Raw genomic sequence first — 17,850 nt, 5'->3', positions numbered from 1 at the left:
CTCAAGAACAGGCAGATGGCAGAGGTGCATGGGGCAAGGTATGGGGAAGGGCAGAGCTTCCATGCCTCATCAGGTGTGCCACCCTTTCAACATGAGGATGTGTTCACCAACCCAGAAGCTTCCCGAACCCCTTAGTTATGGGTTTCTTATGGAGGCTTCATTACATAGGCATGATTGAATAAATCCTTGGCCACTGGTAATTGAACTGATTTTCTTGTCCCTCTCTCCTCCCCAGAGATTAAGGGGGAGGGTTGAAAGTTTCAACCCTCTAATCACATGGTTGGTTCCTCTGACAACACCCTTCCCTTCACCCCCCCATCCATAGGGACTTTCTAAAAGTCACCTCATTAATATAAAATCACCTGTAATGGAAAGGGGGCTTATTACAAATAACAAAACACTTTCACCTTCATCACCCCAGAACTATTTCAAGAACTGGGGATAAAAACCAAATATTATTTTAAAAAATACTTCTATTAGTCACACCATTTAAGAAATTATAAGAGTTTTAGGAGCTGTGGCTAGGAGCCAGGGATGAAAACCAAAATATATTTCTTATCATATCACAATATCACACTCTGGCAATGTCAATAGCTTCATTTTGATAAGTTACCAAGAGTGAGGCCCTGAAAGAGTTGGCAGATATACAAATTACTGGATTCTGCTGATTAAAAAATAAATAAATAAAAGGATTCCCAGATCTATAAACAGTGAAATAAAAAGAAGAGAGTAGCATATTTGTAGCAAAATATAATGGTAAACTACACTGGTAGGGAAATAAATAATCTGTAATTTCCCAAGGAGAGTGAGATTATTTTCAGAAACATGTCAAAGTAGAGTATCCTGCCCCGTCTGCTTTTTCAGTTAATTGGAAGAGTTTGAAATCCAGGACCAAGTCCTAGACTTCAGTGTTGGGAATGTGAAGACAAACTGCCCAGGAACATTTGCTAGTTTAAGTTAATCTCACCAATAGTCACCATCAAAATGATTTTTTAAAAAAGAATATAAAGCTGTAAATTACACAGATTATGCATAATGTTTTGAATAGATAATAGGATGTAAAGCAATGTGCAGAAGTTTTTCATTGGGCAACAAGAATGAATAAATATGTTCCCATTTATTATAATAATGTTTATATCTCACTAAACCGTAAACAGGATTTAGCTTTTATCTTTATTCAATTCTGAAAAGAAGTTCTGGAAAGATAATCTCTAATTTTAATATTAAGGCCTAATATTATTGTAGCTCTAATATTAAGGCCTGAAATTTGATTTTAAAGTGAACTTTTTAAATAGCATTTTAAAATTATAACAGTATAAAGTGTTACTCAAATCTAATTTAAATATTGTTGAAATCATATTTCAAATTATAACATTTTGTATGTAATTTAGAATATGGAAGAATATAAGAAAGAAAGATGAATATTTCAAAATTGAACAATCCAGAGAGCTCTTGCTATCTATAACATATAAATAAATACATATGTAGAGAGTTAGACATATAGATATATCAAAATACATATTTATATATACAGAAGGTGCCAAAAATGTATATACATTTTAAGAAAGGAAAAAACTATATTAAAATTGTAATACTCAATATATACCGATAACAAAAGATGAATACAAGTCACGTTTGACTTCTGCAATTACAAGAGGTGCTCAAAGTAGTTACCATCAGCATCCAGACACTTCTGATTATGGCAAATTACTGCTTGAGCAACTTTGACCAAAGTGTCCACTTGTATACATTTTTTGGCACTCCTGATATATATATATATATATATATATATATATATATATATATATATATATATATATATATATATATATATATATATACACAGTTTTTACATCTTCCCTTTTCTTGTTAATATATATCCTGAACAACTTCCCATGTTGCTACGTAGTTTTAAAAAATATGATCTCAAGATCTATATAGTAATTCATCATATCAGTACATTGGTTTGTTTAATTCTGCCTCTGTTGTTTTCAATGTTTTCTACACAGCAGTCCTATGCTGATGAGTGTCTGTGTTCATAAATCAGCCTGTGCTTTTGAAGCTCTGATTCCATTTGGAAGATAATAGTTCATATTTGAATGAGGAGAAATATTTCGTTCTGTGGGAGACAATAAAAATAGATAAAGAAAAAGAAATTTGGAATACACGCACTGAATTCAAAGAGGTTGCAAGGGCATGTGCCCACTTTTATTAAGCCATGCCCTTTCTGCTCTTCTTTAATTATAACAAGTGTTATTTTTCCTGTTCTGAGGTTCATGTTTAAGACTTTTATGTATGCATGACATCGTTTTTACAGTTATGACATATTCCCACAGATTCCTTGACCAAAATGAATTTTTGAGAAAGGACATTTTCACTGACCTGAAAAAAATTTGTATTTTATTAGTATGTCAACTGTATAAAACAACATCTATCATAGTTTCTAATAATTTTTTTCATCATTCTTTCTATTTAGGAATAAAAACAAATTAAAACTCAACATTTTTATATTATGCTTCCCTACTTGGAGGGGACACAATGAAAAAGAGCATGTGTAAAATCAGATTAGAAGCCAGAATGTTATTTCATTTCCAAAAGTCTCCAGATGGTATCAGCTGTTAAACGATACATTTTGGAAGAGCTGGGAAGGTAGACTCAAGAATGACCGTGTGGGTGTCACCCTTATTGCATTAATTGCCCGGAAACAAAATAACTATGCACTTACAACACAGCATTCAAGAATAAGGACAAAGGCTGTATGCAGCCCTTCTCCCATTTTGTATGTCCCCCCTTCTCCTCTTCTCCCATTTTGTTTATGTTTTATTTGTTTTGGTGACTGAATTAGGACCATCAAACAAACTGCAAGTCTACAGAGATAAAATGAAAAGCCCCAACACCCTGAAATTTAGAAGACAGAAAAGCCAGACACACATTTTAATTTTAATCTCTGCATAGCACTATAGCATTGAATATTTACTGACCCGAGCTATAAACAGTGAACTTGAAAGTGGGGAGCACTGCAGACATCAAAAGTTAGTTTACATAAGAATGACCTACAGAAATATCTCAAGGTTCAATTTCCTAGACCCCATTGGCTGTCATTCTGATTTAAAAGATTGAAGGGTGCCTAGGACTCTGCAGTTCAAACAAATCCTCCAGTGATTTTTATATGCATAGTTCTCAAACCATAACAGGAAATACTAGCCACACTATAGGTTATAGTAGTGTGGTCAAGGGAAATTGCTCATTTGAAACGGTGTGCCTCAGTTTTCTCATACAGGAAAAGAGAAAAAAGTCAGCCTCACAGCATTATTGGAAGCAACTCATTAGTTCTGAGTAAGCTAGGCAGGTCTTGTTTTACTGTGAAGGATCAGTTATTTTCTGGGGTATAGAGTTGATGTGTAAAATATAAACTTTGTAATCTGCTGGAATGGGCCTGAAATTTTAGAACAGCCTGAAAACTATATCCCTGCACCTTTATGTTTTGATCCATATAAGAGCTCAAACACTTGGAGTTCAGTAAAATATTATACAGCAATAGAGCATTAGTATTATAATGTGAGTAAAAGATCTAGTGTAGGTTTCAATGGAGGAAAGTGAAGGAAGCAAGTAATAGCTTGAGGGCATGTGGATAGGTAAAGAGTTGGAAAAGCAAAGAACAGATTCCCAGGAGTTTGCCTAAGACAAGCCCTTGTGAGGATGGGAAAAAATAATTTTCCTTCTACCCTTCTAAGTTGTTCTGGCCAGATAAATTAACGTGAGGCAGAGTAACAGGAGAAAATGACCAAATTCATTACCGATGTACATACGGGGATTCCATAGAATATGAAACCTGAGGACACATTGGGCAGTTGAGACTTATATACCATTCTGGACTAAGGAGAGAGAGGCAGGGATCTCGGATTTCCAAGGGAAAGTAGTCAATTCACAGGTAGATGAGAAAAAGCAAACATGTGGTAAATAAATTCTTGCTGGGCCATCCAGAAACAATGGGACACAGAGAGCAATCTAACGAGCACACTTGTTTGGAGCCTCCCAGATGACCACATTTTATTCATGTAAGCTAAGTTGAGTATGCTAAGATTCCTTTCCTGAAGCAAGTTTTTCTATTTGAATTCCTTTAGGCAGGTAAGGGGGAGATAAAAACAAATAAACAAAAACTCTCCTTGAGTTTGTTGGGCTTTGTTTTTGGCTCACAATAATCTTCATGCCATGGTGGCACATTCTGGGAGATTTGTCCTGAACTCCTGCACCCTGAATGTGTACATGGTAAACTGGCTCCCTCCATCTTCAGCACCCTAAATGATTCTCTGAAATCAAGAGAGGAGCCAGCCCTTTAAACCCCCGAACAGCTGTTTAGCTATGGTAACTCTTAATGATCCCATGTTTTTGATGAAGTCCTTAGATATCATGATAGCATGACAAGATTTGATAACTAGTAGCTTTGAGTACTTCTCAAGCTTTGATCATTCACATAGTGCCATCATGACTTTAGTTATATCCATACAATACCTGTACTAGGTTTACTGATGGTTTTCTTTAAATTTGTCCACCGCTTTCTTTACCAATTATGTTGAAAAGGGAACTCTATGTCATTATTTTTAGTTGAAAACCAGCACTGCTTGCCATAAATACATAATACCTATCAATATAGCATAAATTCAATAACAACAAAGCATGTTATTAAATACCAACTGAATACAGATGCTTGCAGAGGACTCTGACCTTAAAGCCCACTGTTTATTCAATGAAAATGTACATTTGCAAGTGCTGGTACCACTTTAACTCTTCTTTCATTCCTATCTGATACTTCCTACTTGATATAATCAGGAAAATTGAAAGATAATGGAAAAAAGACTAATATTCTTACTTGGTGATTTGATGTCACTCAGTGTCCTGTTTGTGTGGTGCCTCACTTGGAATACTCCACACGTTGGGGAATGCAGTCACTTCACTCTTATCTAGTTCTAACAGGCCTACTCCCCTAAATGTGTGGCTTATTATCTAATTTGAACAAGGGCTGTAATTCACAAGGGTTCCATGAAACCCCCTTCTAAACATAGCAAGGTCTGAAAAATGAATGAGTTTTAAGAGAAAATATCTAGTATGTGGAAAATATTCACATAAATGGGTATTCTTTAAATAGTTTATGTAGGACAGGTTGTTATCTAGAAATCTGTCATGTCGTATTTTGTTTTACTCTCTTGGTGATATATCTAAAAGCTGAAGAACATGAGTTTCACTTTAGCTTGGAATAAATTTGAGCTCAATTTATCTTTAAATCAATTTGAGATCACTTCACTGAAACATTGAGTCATAAATAAAAATATCCAATTAACCAAGAAGTTTCCCAGTAGTTAATGTATCTATCAGTTGGTATTTCGTACTTATTCTCAAGGAAGCAATATACAAAAAGAGGTCAGGCTTTGATGACAGGGAGGGGTAGGACTAAACCCCAGGCCCACCATTTACTGCCCATGTGAACAACCTGGGACTCATTACTTACTTACCTTCTCAAAATTCCTAGTTTTCTCATATGTAAGTGGAAATAATAATGCCTATCCCCACAGGGTTAAAAATAATTTTCCTTCTACCCTTCTAAGAAAAAATAATTTTCCTTCTACCCTTCTGAGTTGTTCTGCCCAGATAAATTAACGTAAGGCAGAGTAACAGGAGAAAATGACCAAATTCATTACCGATGAGCATACGGGGATTCCATAGAATATGAAACCTGAGGACACATTGGGCAGTTGAGACTTATATGCCATTCTGAACTAAGTATGCATTCACTTAAAAATAAAACAAAATGGAACAAAAACACCAGGAGTAAATGGCATAATACAAATAAGACACTTTGTACCTTTATCGTCATTGTAAATATCATGATGGTGATGATAATGATTAGTCTACTATTTTATATGATAAAGAAAAGTAATATGCTTGAACCTATGTAATACAGAAACATTGCTTAACTATAAACTCTTTGGTGTTTTTAATCTAGAATGTCTTCATTTCTGTTTTGAAACTCCATGGCAATTCCTACTGAAAGACATACCATGTTTCCCCAAAAATAAGACCTAGCTAGACAATCAGGTCTAACACATCTTTTGGAACAAAAATTAATATAAGACCCGGTCTTATTTTACTATAACATAAGACCCGGTATAATATAATAATATAATATAATATAATAATATAATATAATATAATATAATATAATATAATATAATATAATATAATATAATATAATATAATACTGGGTCTTATATTTATTTTTGCTCCAAAAGACACGTTAGAGCTGATTGTCTGGCTAGGTCTTGTTTTGGGGGAAACAGGGTAGGATACCTGTAAGGTTTTATATTCTAAAAGTGTGTGTTTTTGTGTGTCTTATAAGTCAGATTGTACATATTCTTGTGTGATCTTGGTGAAAGTATATCCCTTAAAAGCATGTATTTTCTGAAATAAATTTGTCATATTTTACATATCATGTAATTCACTGGTTTCAAGGGTATAATTCAGTGTTTTAATAAATTCACTGAGTTATACAACCATTACCAGATAGCAGTTTTAAAACATTTAATCACTCACGTAAGATCCCTTAGGCCATTTACTGTTATTTCCAGCAGTCCTTCCTCCCAGGCAATCTCTAATCTTTCTATCGCTATAGGTTTTCCCTTTTCTGGATATTTCATATAAATGGAATTATTTAATATGTGGTCTCTTAGATCAAGGTTCTTTCACTTAGCATAATGTTTTTGAGGTTTGCCCATGTTACAATATTTATCAGTATCTTGTTCCTTTTTGCTGATGAATAGAATTTCATTTTGTGGATATGCACTTTGTTTATCCATTCATCAGTTGGTAGACATTAAAGTTCTTTTTGTTTTTTGGCTTTTATGAATAATGCTGATATGAACAAGAATGTACAAGTTTTTATGTGGACATGTGTTTTCATTTCTCGAGAAGTAGAATTGCCAGGTCATATTTATGTTTAACATTTGAGGAACTGCCAAACTGTTTTCCAAAATGTCGGCACTGTTTTATATTTCCACTAGCAATGTATCAGTATTCCAATTTTTTATTCTAGCCATTCTAGTCAGTGTGAAATGGCATCTCATTGTTGTTTTAATTTGCATTTCTCTAATATATACAACTCATATAATTTTAATTTGTCTGTAAATCACTTACTGTGAGTACTTTCTTTATATCCACCTGAAAATAGGTCACCTGAATTGACAATAACTTCCCAATCATTTTAATCATTCCCACATTTCTTAGCATATATTTTATGTTTTGTGAATTTAAGAAATTATATTCCACAGAATAGCCAGAGCAAATGTTCATGTGTGGTTATTACTCCATCGTTATTCCCATCTTAGATTCAGAATGCCTATGTTTATTAAAAATCCTGAGCAAACTAACTACTTCATCCATTGGCAGCTAGAGATACTCTGAGGGACCTCAAAAGCTTGAGCTTTCTCCTGAAGCAATTATAGATAAATGCAAGGAAGATCTGCTGGCACTGAGGAGAGAACAAAGTCCAACATACAGAGTCAATCAAGGAGAGCCTGGATTGATTTTCTTCATACAACAGAACTTATTGGACATATTTTTAAAATTCTACAAAGAACAAAATATAAATATGTGTATGTAGTACGTGTGTGTGTGTAATATTTTTATATATGTGTATATAGTATATGAATATCCACACACAATAGAATCTGTGGTTTGCAAATAGGCTGTCTATAAACTGTCATTGGTAAATTTCAAACAATTCCTTATATCAATACTTATTCTAAGCAGCTAGACACATTGTTGATATCAATATAATCTTAGTTTAATACTAAAATCTATGTGGCTTCATTGACTTCAGAGTGAATTTCTACGGGAGGAATTTATAGAGGTTTTTTTTTTATATAACTTAGCTCTTAAGAGTTTGGAAAGTATTAATGTCATTTAGAGTAAAAGAATGTATCATGCATTTGAATGTTACTTCTAAGTTAAATTCAGATATGACATTGACTCTTGGGTGCACAAACACTAGACTTGGAGGACATATTAACTAATTTTAATAGCCATGTTGATTAATTTTGTAATGACAGCACTTAATATTTTAATTAGGTTTTCTTTTTTGTTGTTGTTGGAGTTACGTGCATATATATATGTGTATATATATATATATATATATATATATATACACACATGTATATACACATGTATATATGTGTGTGTGTATATATATATACACACACAATGTAGCCTGTTAAAATAGAGCTATACTGATATAATATTGCTTTAAGGAAACTTTCCTGAATATTCAACACTACTTACAAATATCTCAATCCCTCTAACCTTTCCCCTCCAAAGAAAGCAACTTGGCATTAATGGAAAACCTCAGATTTTATTTTTATTCATTCGTCTAAATTTGTAATTCACTTAGACAAGTTAGAGTACAACTATTTATAAAGTGAATCAATGCTCTCAAACTTGCTAACCCAAAGTAAATAAATGACAAGAATTCTAATGTCTAGTCTATAAAATAAGAATATATGTTTCTGTGTGATGTATATTTATCTATATATGCTTAAACATTTACCCTTCGTATTCAAATATGGTATTCGAAAATTATACAACAAGGCATTTTCCTTGTTGCTGCATTTATTTGTTACTGCTGATGACCACCTATATGTGCATGTGCAGAGAGTGGGGGTGAGAACACAGGCTCATAGCAGAGAGACCAGCTAATATGCTGTTATATTAATGGAAGTGACTGATCTTGAGCAGTGTCAATGAGACTGCTGAAGAGAGAATGGATTCAGAAAGCATTACATCAGAAAGTATAGGATCCAGTCATTAGTATTTTTTAAAACTTCCAGGTGATTCCAATGTGCAGCTCAGTCTGAGAATCACTAATCACTGTTAGACTGCAGGTCTCAGGAATAGCAAAATTTAGGTTGACTTCTAGGTTTCTTGCTTGTTTGTATGAATGGTGATGCCATTTATCATTGAGAATATGGTAAAGGAGGAATAATTTTATTGCAAGGATTTTGTTGTTATCAGCTTTGTTTATATGGAGTTCAAAATGTGTATGGAACATTTAAGAATTCAATGGAAGGGTCTAATGTAGAGATGTATGGATTTCATAGTCATTGAAAAGTGATAGTTGAACTTGTGGATTTATCCAGAGAGTGTGCATAGAGTCATGGAAAAGAACACTTAGAGGTCAGTAGAGGAAGGAAAGCTTTGGAGCTGACTGGTAAGGAATGATGGCCAGAGGAGAAGGTAGAGATGGAAGGGAAAGGCAAGTGAGGTGCTAAAGAAACATTGAGATGAGAGACTTACCCCTGGGAAATAATCATCAGAAGTAGAAAATTGACAAATATCCATGAAATTTTTTTTTCAGTTTGGGAATGTATGTGTAGCTGCTTTCTATTTGAGGTGTCTATCATTTGTAATCACAAAACTCAGATGCTCAAAGTAATCTCTTCCTACAGCTACATAACAGGGTGTTTTGTTACTTTGAGTACCTTATACATGTACAGATGTGTGTGTATGTGTGCACGTGTGCATGCACATGCTTATGTGTATGGTATATTGCATTGCATGTCAAACTGTCAAACTTTTTATGTAATTAGCTAGCATTGTAAAGGGGAAGTCCATCCACACATACATCTATAACATAAGGAATTCTAGAAGTAGGGAAGAGAAGGTCAAGTGACAGGTTTATGCATAAACAGCACTCCTCCCACCACTGTTCCATCGGGGAACATCAGAGAGACAAGTGTTTAACTAGCAGACTCCAACTGATAGAAGAGTGGCCTTATTTAAATGTGTGACCATTGCATATTGGAATTGCCTTCTTTCCTTGGAAGTTTTCCACTCCCAAATGCATGTTGTATATTAGCGCTTCTCCACCTTGGCAGGACATGAGAATCATTTGAGGAGCTTTTTAAAAATGCCAATGCCCAGGCTTCAGCCCAGACCAATTATATACAAGAATATATAGGACCCAATTTAAAAAATTTCCGCGTGCAACCAAGGTTGAGAATCACTGTCTTCTATATCACAGTGGTCTGTCTGACAATATTGCCATAAACCCACATTATCTGAAAGCATGTGTCTCTCTCCTAATATTTCATTATCTAATACTTTGACAGTACCATTAACGGTTTTAAAAGTAAAATTACCAAATGCAGATTTGTGGATTGTATTAGTCAGCTCAGGCTGGCATAACAAAATACCACAAACTTGGTGGCTTAAACAACAGAAACGTATTTTCTCACAGTTCTAAAGGCTGGAAGTGTGAAATCAGGGTGCCAGCATGGTTGGGTTCTGGTAAGGGCTTGGTAAGGTCCTCTGGTAAGGTCCTGGCTGGTGGTTGGCCACCTTCTCACCAGTGTGCTCACGTAGCCTTTCCTTATTGCATATGGATGGGTGTAAGGAGGTGGGGAGCAAGCGCTCTGGAGTCTCTTCTTATAAAGGCACTATCCCATCAAACCAGAGTCCCACCCACCTAACCTCGCATCTCACTGGAATTACCATCCAAAGGCCTCATCTCCAGCTACTAACACAGCAGAGGCTAGGACTTCAACATATGAATTGGGGGGAGGGGGTGCTATTCAGTCCCCAGCAAGAGCCATCATGCAGTTCTCTACCATCATTACTTATAAATCAGGAGACTTATTTGAGATACACACTAATTCCGTGTAGCCCACGACTTTGCCTGGAGGTCAAACTGTCTTTTGGTGTTCTGTATAATTCAGGAGTGACGCTTATATAACTGTACAATAAACCGTGATGGTTTAACTCTATTCAAGTTTCACTGTCAAAAAGTGTACCAGTTTTGACAGACACATAAGACAATAAGTTTGAACAGAACTGAGCTTTTCTTGTAGATGTTTCGTTCAGTTTGGAATTGTTTACTACTTTGGGATTTGCTTTTTTATGTTTTGGTCAACTTGGTACACAGAGCAGCATGTTGTTTAAGATAATTTTGTGGCAGTCTTCCTCTTGGTAATAGTGCTGAATGTTTTCAGTTTCATATATGTTTTCCATGGAGTTCGATGGCTATGACATTTTTTAATTCCAAGTGAATGTTAGGCTATCTCACTGTGTATGTTGGAAATAAATTCACACTATCTTTGTAACTTTCCATGTGGGTGCATTCTATTTAGTTAAATCAATTGATTATATTATATTCTGTGCACAGTAACCAGAGTAAAAAAATTCTGTTTCTAATTTTGAGGCTTAAAAGTTTCAAGGTTTTGCCTGTGTAGTATTCTACTTGTAATAATGTGGCATTTGAACTTATCTGTGTGTGTGAGTCTGTTTGTCAGTGAAGCGGGGGTAGGGGGGGCAGCTTAGAAGATAAGCAAGGAGAGATTGCCATCAGACTCCTTTATCCCTGTTCAGATTAGTAAGAGGCCTATATTGTACAGAGATTATAAATAGGGCAGGTCATTTCCAGGAAGTATAAAAATATTCTTAAAATCACACACCTGGCTGGGACTTAGCAGCTAGAATATACAAACAGTGTTAACGAGTTGAACAAATGAGGATTGGTATGGAAACATATTGTTGGTCATCAGTTAAAGATATAAACCCAAGGGGGACAACAAAGATCTATGTTGTTCATTTCTGTTTCACCTAGCATGTGGCATGAGGCAGTGCACATCCTAAGTGTTCAGACATCATGTGGGATTTCTAGAACAATCCCAGAATGACCAAAGGAAGACCCGTGAGAATGTAAAATTAGGTCAATCATAGAAAGTCTCGTGGAATCCTCCCTTTAAGTTTAATAAAAATCACTACAGGATCCAGAAGTAAATCCAAACAAAATATAAAGCAAAAACAAAACCCAATGTTGATCAGTTAAGGACTATACGCTACAGAGCACCTTCCGGCCTGGTTGATCTTTTATTCAGGATCCCTGGGCCTGTCTCTGCTTCTGTGCTATCGCTGGCTAGAATGTACATGATAGTTTCTATTAATTTCTGAAAACAGATTCTACCACCAGGTGAGTGAAAGAAACCTGACGTCTGTATAATGATTTTACATTCGCAAAAAGTTTTGAATGTCTAACAAAAGAATGTTACTTTAAAACCCCTCATATTTCAATAATTAGCCCAAAATAATTTCATATGTGTGCAGTTACCTGTTCAAGTCCCCCAAATAGGGTTCATAACAGAACCTACTCAGTGGACGGCCATGAGGGCCTGATACAAAAAGAGATGTGTATACCAGTAGATGTATGCTGCTGCTGCTGCTGTTGCTGCTGTTACGATAATTACCCAGTTTGGGGAATATAATTCTCCATGGATACCAATGTTTGCCACAATGTAGTTGTTTCGCTTCACTGTGATGAAGACTGAGATATATTTCTCTGAGGCAAAGCTGGCACCTTCCCCTCGGTACATTGGATAATTAATGCGCAATATTAATATTTACCTAATTGACTGTAAATATTAAGCAAACGTTAATTAGCCAAAGTAATGGGTTTTCAATCAGAGATATCAGGCTGGACGGTTAGATGCAGAAGTTTGCTGTTTTGTGGAGTAGATATACAAGGAGATTTTTCAGACTTGTTGTAGTAGGTAGCAGACTGGCAATTGGGGCAGATAGACTGTGAAATTCTTGAGTTGACTCAGAACTGTCACATATATTGGGGTCTTTCCAGAAGGGATTGTCTTCTTCAATTCAGTGGGAAAGGACAAAGCCAAAAATGAGAATGCAAGGAAAATGTAGAAGTCTCTATTTCTATAAAATAACCTAAGCTTAATAAAGCCCCCAAAAGAGTCATAAATTTAAGTTTGTTTTTAAGCAAAAATTTAACGTTTTTAATTGAAAAAATATATATATTTGATCATTTTTCTTCATTGTTTGTACATAACAGCAAGTGGGTATATGCATACGCTAATGTTAAAAAGCTAATACAGCATATCACTCTAGGGAAGGGATAATATAATCATACCCGTCCACATCTCTTACCTTGATTCATAGCTCAAATATTTCAATTCTTGGAAAATTACTGCAGCTTTGGTGCTGAGAATATTGCTGGTGGATGAAGAATGATTCTGCAGCCTTTCAGTCTTCACAATTTTTACACCATCTTTATTAGTCTAACTTTGCAATCGCGCCATCTAGTGTTGAAACGTCCTCAGTACTCTAGCCCAACTTCATTAGAAGTAAAATAATACAGGAAGTAATAAACAAGTTACGTTGAAAATGATGTGCTTGGGGAGAGTCAGTGTAACGAATAGTTCATCACTGAATACTAAAACAGATTTTTTTGTTAAATATATATTTCTTGTTTATCATTATTGTCTCGTTTGTTTATTGCATTTATTTCATTAATATTGTATGTACTCTATGTAGTCATACAAATTATACATAATATACTCCATATATTGAAATTATACTGATTTTATATTTTGCTTTTTATAGTCTTCTCTGTACCTGCCTACAACTTAAAAGAAAATTGTCATTGACTTTAAAAGCAACACAACCTAACCCAGTCATGGATTGGGTTGAGTTAGAGTGGAATCAAAAGATGGACATAATGTGTTGTAATACTTGATTGAACTGCATATCCTACACAATTTGTGTTTTTGTTATTAATGATAACTATACCTTTAGGGGTCAGGTGCTTTGCATAGCACAGGAAACACAAGAAGAGCCTTTATGTTGCATTAAGCAGAGTGGTTTGCCAGAAAACAAAAAAAAAGGTAGTGTCTTCCTTGTCTTACCATTGAGACTATTTTAGGTCTATCTTTAAAAAACAAATGTTTGGAAAGTATTTTTATGAATTAGTTAGCTTGGTCACAGTTTCCAAGATGTCCTGGAGACATGATTTTTATTTTCCTTACTAATCTTCAAGATGATTTCTATATTATCTGTTAGTTCAGAATTTTAAGAGAAAAAAATATTTATTTAGTTATAAAAAGAATAAAATTAAATAGTTAAAACAGGCCCTATTAGATCACCTCTATTATTTTAACATCTGCAAAACAGTTGACAATATACCTGCTCTATCGGATTCCAATGTTACAATGGAAAACCTCAGCCCTTACCCTGTCTAATTCAGAGATAAGTGAAGTCCCATGGTCCATAAGGGCAGTCCCATTAGGATGCTGCCTGCCACTCACATCTCATCCAGCCTCACTCTGAGCTCTGGTCTCCCTAGTCTTCCCTAGCCTTTTGTCACCTCCTCAAAGACAGGATGTTCCCCTTCACTTTGGGCTCTGTTTACCTCTTCACATTAATCAGGAATGCCTTCTTCTGTTCTTCGACTTTCACTTAGTTAATGATTACACACCCTTCAAATCTTGGCCCAAATATCATTTCCTCAGGGAAGCCCTTCAACGCCTAGATTAGTCCTCTCTTGACATTAGATAGCATGCATTACTTTTCCTTAGTACCACTCACTATACTTTGTGATTATATACTTGTATTATTTATTGTCTGCTGCCCCTACTAAATTATAAATTATAAGCAGGCTAGAAAAATACTTTCCTTTAACCCATTGGGGTCCTAGCCACTGTGTTTTCTATAATGCCCAATACAGATTAGATGTGTGGGAAATATGTAATGAAATCAACCTATGAGTCCCAAACTGAGAACTAATATGCCCATTGTCCCAGCCCATGCAGTTTGGTGATGTCAGCTCTGCTTGCATGTCATTCTTGGAGCAAGAGAATATTCACCGAGGTAGGAAATTCCAGTGCCTATGTTCCAACTTGTCAAGGTATACCAATCTGGGAACTTGTCACTTCCTACAGCACTGTCTGGGATACTTCTAGAATCCCTGACCTTGTTCATCACCACTCTTCCCGCTTCATGGGAATCAATTCACCTGTTTAAACCCTGCTCATCTATCTTTACTTCCCATGTTTCTGTTTTCTTCCCCCAAAATAAAATAAATAAATAAATAAAATTAAAAATGAAGATAATCCCACCTCTTTCCATCTTTACTGTCAGCCATCTTTATGGATTAACAGGGAATAAAGAAATATAGGAAACAAAATATAAAATAATATTTCGGTAAATGATCTTGACACTCTGGTATTCAGCAGAAAATAAAAATAAATCTGCGTGTTACACAAAGGTCATGTTAAGTTTTCATTATTTATTTTTGTATCACTTTCCTTCTCTTTCTAAAAGACTCTAAGGGTTCCCAACTGTCTTAGAATATTTTAGATAAGCAGTCATGCTGAGAATCAATCATCTTCAAAATGAGCCCTGCTGAAAAAGTTGTAACATGTCATACTAAGCTTCAGGTATCTATAATTTGTCACCAATGTCTTCTCAAGAATGAGTGGAACATTTTGAGATATAAAGTTAGGATTCAGAAGTAATTAATTTTGACATTAAATACATGCATACGCATATATAGACTTGTTTTTTTGTGAATTGTATTATATTTTATTTAAAGTCTACTATATTCTCATTGTTTTTGAAGGTTAACACTTTTGCTTAACATCAAATACTGACAAAAGAAAAAATGCTGAACTTTCAAACATTTTTAAGAATTTCAGATATCCTTCTGTGTTCCTCTCCATTCCACCTGTGATAGCATCGTATAGGTATTACATGAATGTGTGCTTCTTGAAAGCTGGATTGACTGATTCAATTGCCAACTCATATAGAATTCTGATGCTCAGATGTATATTTGATGAAAAAATAAATAAAATGGCATAAGGTTCACTCCAAAGAATGTCTTCATACTTCTGTCTCCACAGCAACACAGATGTGCACACAGTAGCATCACTTCTCAAACTTTACCTCCGAGAACTTCCAGAACCAGTTATTCCTTATGCGAAGTATGAAGATTTTTTGTCATGTGCCAAACTGCTCAGCAAGGAAGAGGAAGCAGTAAGTTGCTGTATTTATTTCTAAAAAAAAAAGAAAGAAAAGAAAAACCAAAAAACTTTTGTTTGAAGGTTTTGTCAGTGTTATTTGTCTTTCATTTGTAAACTTCCCTTTGCCCTATTGTGTGAATGGTTTTCCACTATTCTAAGTATCGGCATCACACATGTTTAGACTCCACACACACAACTCAAGTCACATTTTTAATCTGTTATTTCATCAAAAGAAAATGTGGCTGAATAAATAAAATGAACGCTTCTTGTCACTTTGTCCTAAAAGGTTAATTGTGGTGCTACATCACGCCGAATAGTCTTTGAACAAAGTGGATGACTTATTTCAAGTGTCCTTTTTCATTTTGTGCCTCTTAAATCACCCCAAACAATGATTCCTAAGAAATCCTACATACTGCCTGTTGTTTTTTTAAACACCTTTATTGAAATACAACCAGATACTATGCAATCACCCATTTGAAGTGTACAATTCAGTCCTGTTTAGTATATTCTCAGAGTTGTGTAACCATCACCAAAATCTAATTTTAGAATATTTAGCACATTTTCATCACTGCATAATACCGCATACCTGTTCCCCATGTCTCTCTGTCTTCAGCTTTTGGCAACTACTAATAGACTTTATAAATTTGCCTATTTTGGACATTTCATATAAATGGTATCATTCAATATGTTGTCTTTTGTGACTGGTTTCTTTCACTGTTTTCAGGGTTCATCTACATTGTACTATGTATCAATATTTTATTCCTTTTATTTCCAAATAATATTCCATTTTTTATCCATTCATCAGTTTCAGGACATGTCTGCTGTTTCCACTGTTTGACTACTATTAATAATGCTGTTATGAACATCCATGTACAAAGTTCTGCATGAACATATGTTTTCATTTCTCTTGGGTATATATCTAGGAGGTAGAATTGCTGGGCCATATGTAATTCTATGTTTCCTAAGTAGGCTCCACCATTTAAAATTCCAATGTGTGCATGTTCCAATTTCTCCACATTTTTCGCCAACACTTATCTCTGTTTTTTATCATAGCTATCCTAATGTGTGTAAAGTGGTATGTCATTGAGATTTGAGTTGCATTTCTCTCTCTTATTTTTAAACTTTTATTTATGTAAGTCTGTTTTTCCAGGACCCATCAGCTCCAAGTCAAGTAGTTGTCTTCAATCTAGTTGTGGAGGGCGCAGCTCACAGTGGCCCATGTGGGGATCGAACAGGCAACCTTGTTGTTAAGAGCACTGTGCTCTAACCAACTGAGCTAACCGGCCGCCCCAGGGTTGCATTTCTTGAGGGCTAATGATTTTAAACATCTTTTCATGTACTTGTTGGCTATTGATTATTATTATTGTTATTATTATTTTATTTTTATTTTTTTGGAGAAACATCTATTCAGTTCATTTTCCCAATTCAAATTGAGTTATTTGTCTGGTTATTATTGAGTTGTAAGAGTTATTTATATAGTTTAGATACAAGTCCCTTATCAGATACATATGATTTGCAAATATTTTCTCCCATTCTGTGGTTTGTCTATTTATTTTCATGAAGAGTATCCTTTAAAGCACAAACGTTTTGAATTTTGATAAAGCCCAATTTATCAATTTTTCTTTTGTCACTTATGCTTTTACTCTCATATCTAAGAAGGCTTTGTTTAACCCAATGTCATGAAGATTTACTCCCATATTTTCTTCTAAGACTTCTATAACTTTAGCTCTTACATTTAGGTGTATGCTCCATTTGAAGCTGATTTTTGTCTATGGTGTAAGGAAAAGGTCCAACATCATTCTCTGGTGTATGGATAGCCAGTTGTCTCAGCACTATTTGTTGAAAAGACTTTTCTTTTCCGTATTGGATTTCCTTGGCACTCATTGAAAGTGCTGCCTGTTTGTTATTTGATGTTTTCTGTGGCTGCTTTTGTGCTACAACAGAAGAGTTGCATAATTGTGATGGAGACCATATGTCCCAGAAAGCTTAATAT

The 17,850-nt window shown here is 34.9% G+C and overlaps 1 protein-coding gene across 6 annotated transcripts in view; it reads left to right on the top strand.

The window, feature by feature from the left end:
• ARHGAP24 (Rho GTPase activating protein 24) overlaps positions 1-17,850 on the top strand; it is a 697,105-nt gene that overhangs the window by 656,411 nt on the left and 22,844 nt on the right. For all 6 annotated transcript variants that reach the window (XM_074323892.1, XM_019731289.2, XM_074323911.1 and 3 more), the window contains one exon: positions 15,738-15,870. In XM_074323892.1, the coding sequence (XP_074179993.1) occupies positions 15,738-15,870 (133 nt within the window). The remainder of the gene's footprint in view (positions 1-15,737; positions 15,871-17,850) is intronic.

The sequence above is a fragment of the Rhinolophus sinicus genome, linkage group LG02 (genome assembly GCF_036562045.2).
Source record: "Rhinolophus sinicus isolate RSC01 linkage group LG02, ASM3656204v1, whole genome shotgun sequence".
Lineage (NCBI taxonomy): Eukaryota > Metazoa > Chordata > Mammalia > Chiroptera > Rhinolophidae > Rhinolophus > Rhinolophus sinicus.
Note: the sequence above shows the minus strand (reverse complement) of the source record. Positions and strands in the feature narration are given on the sequence as shown.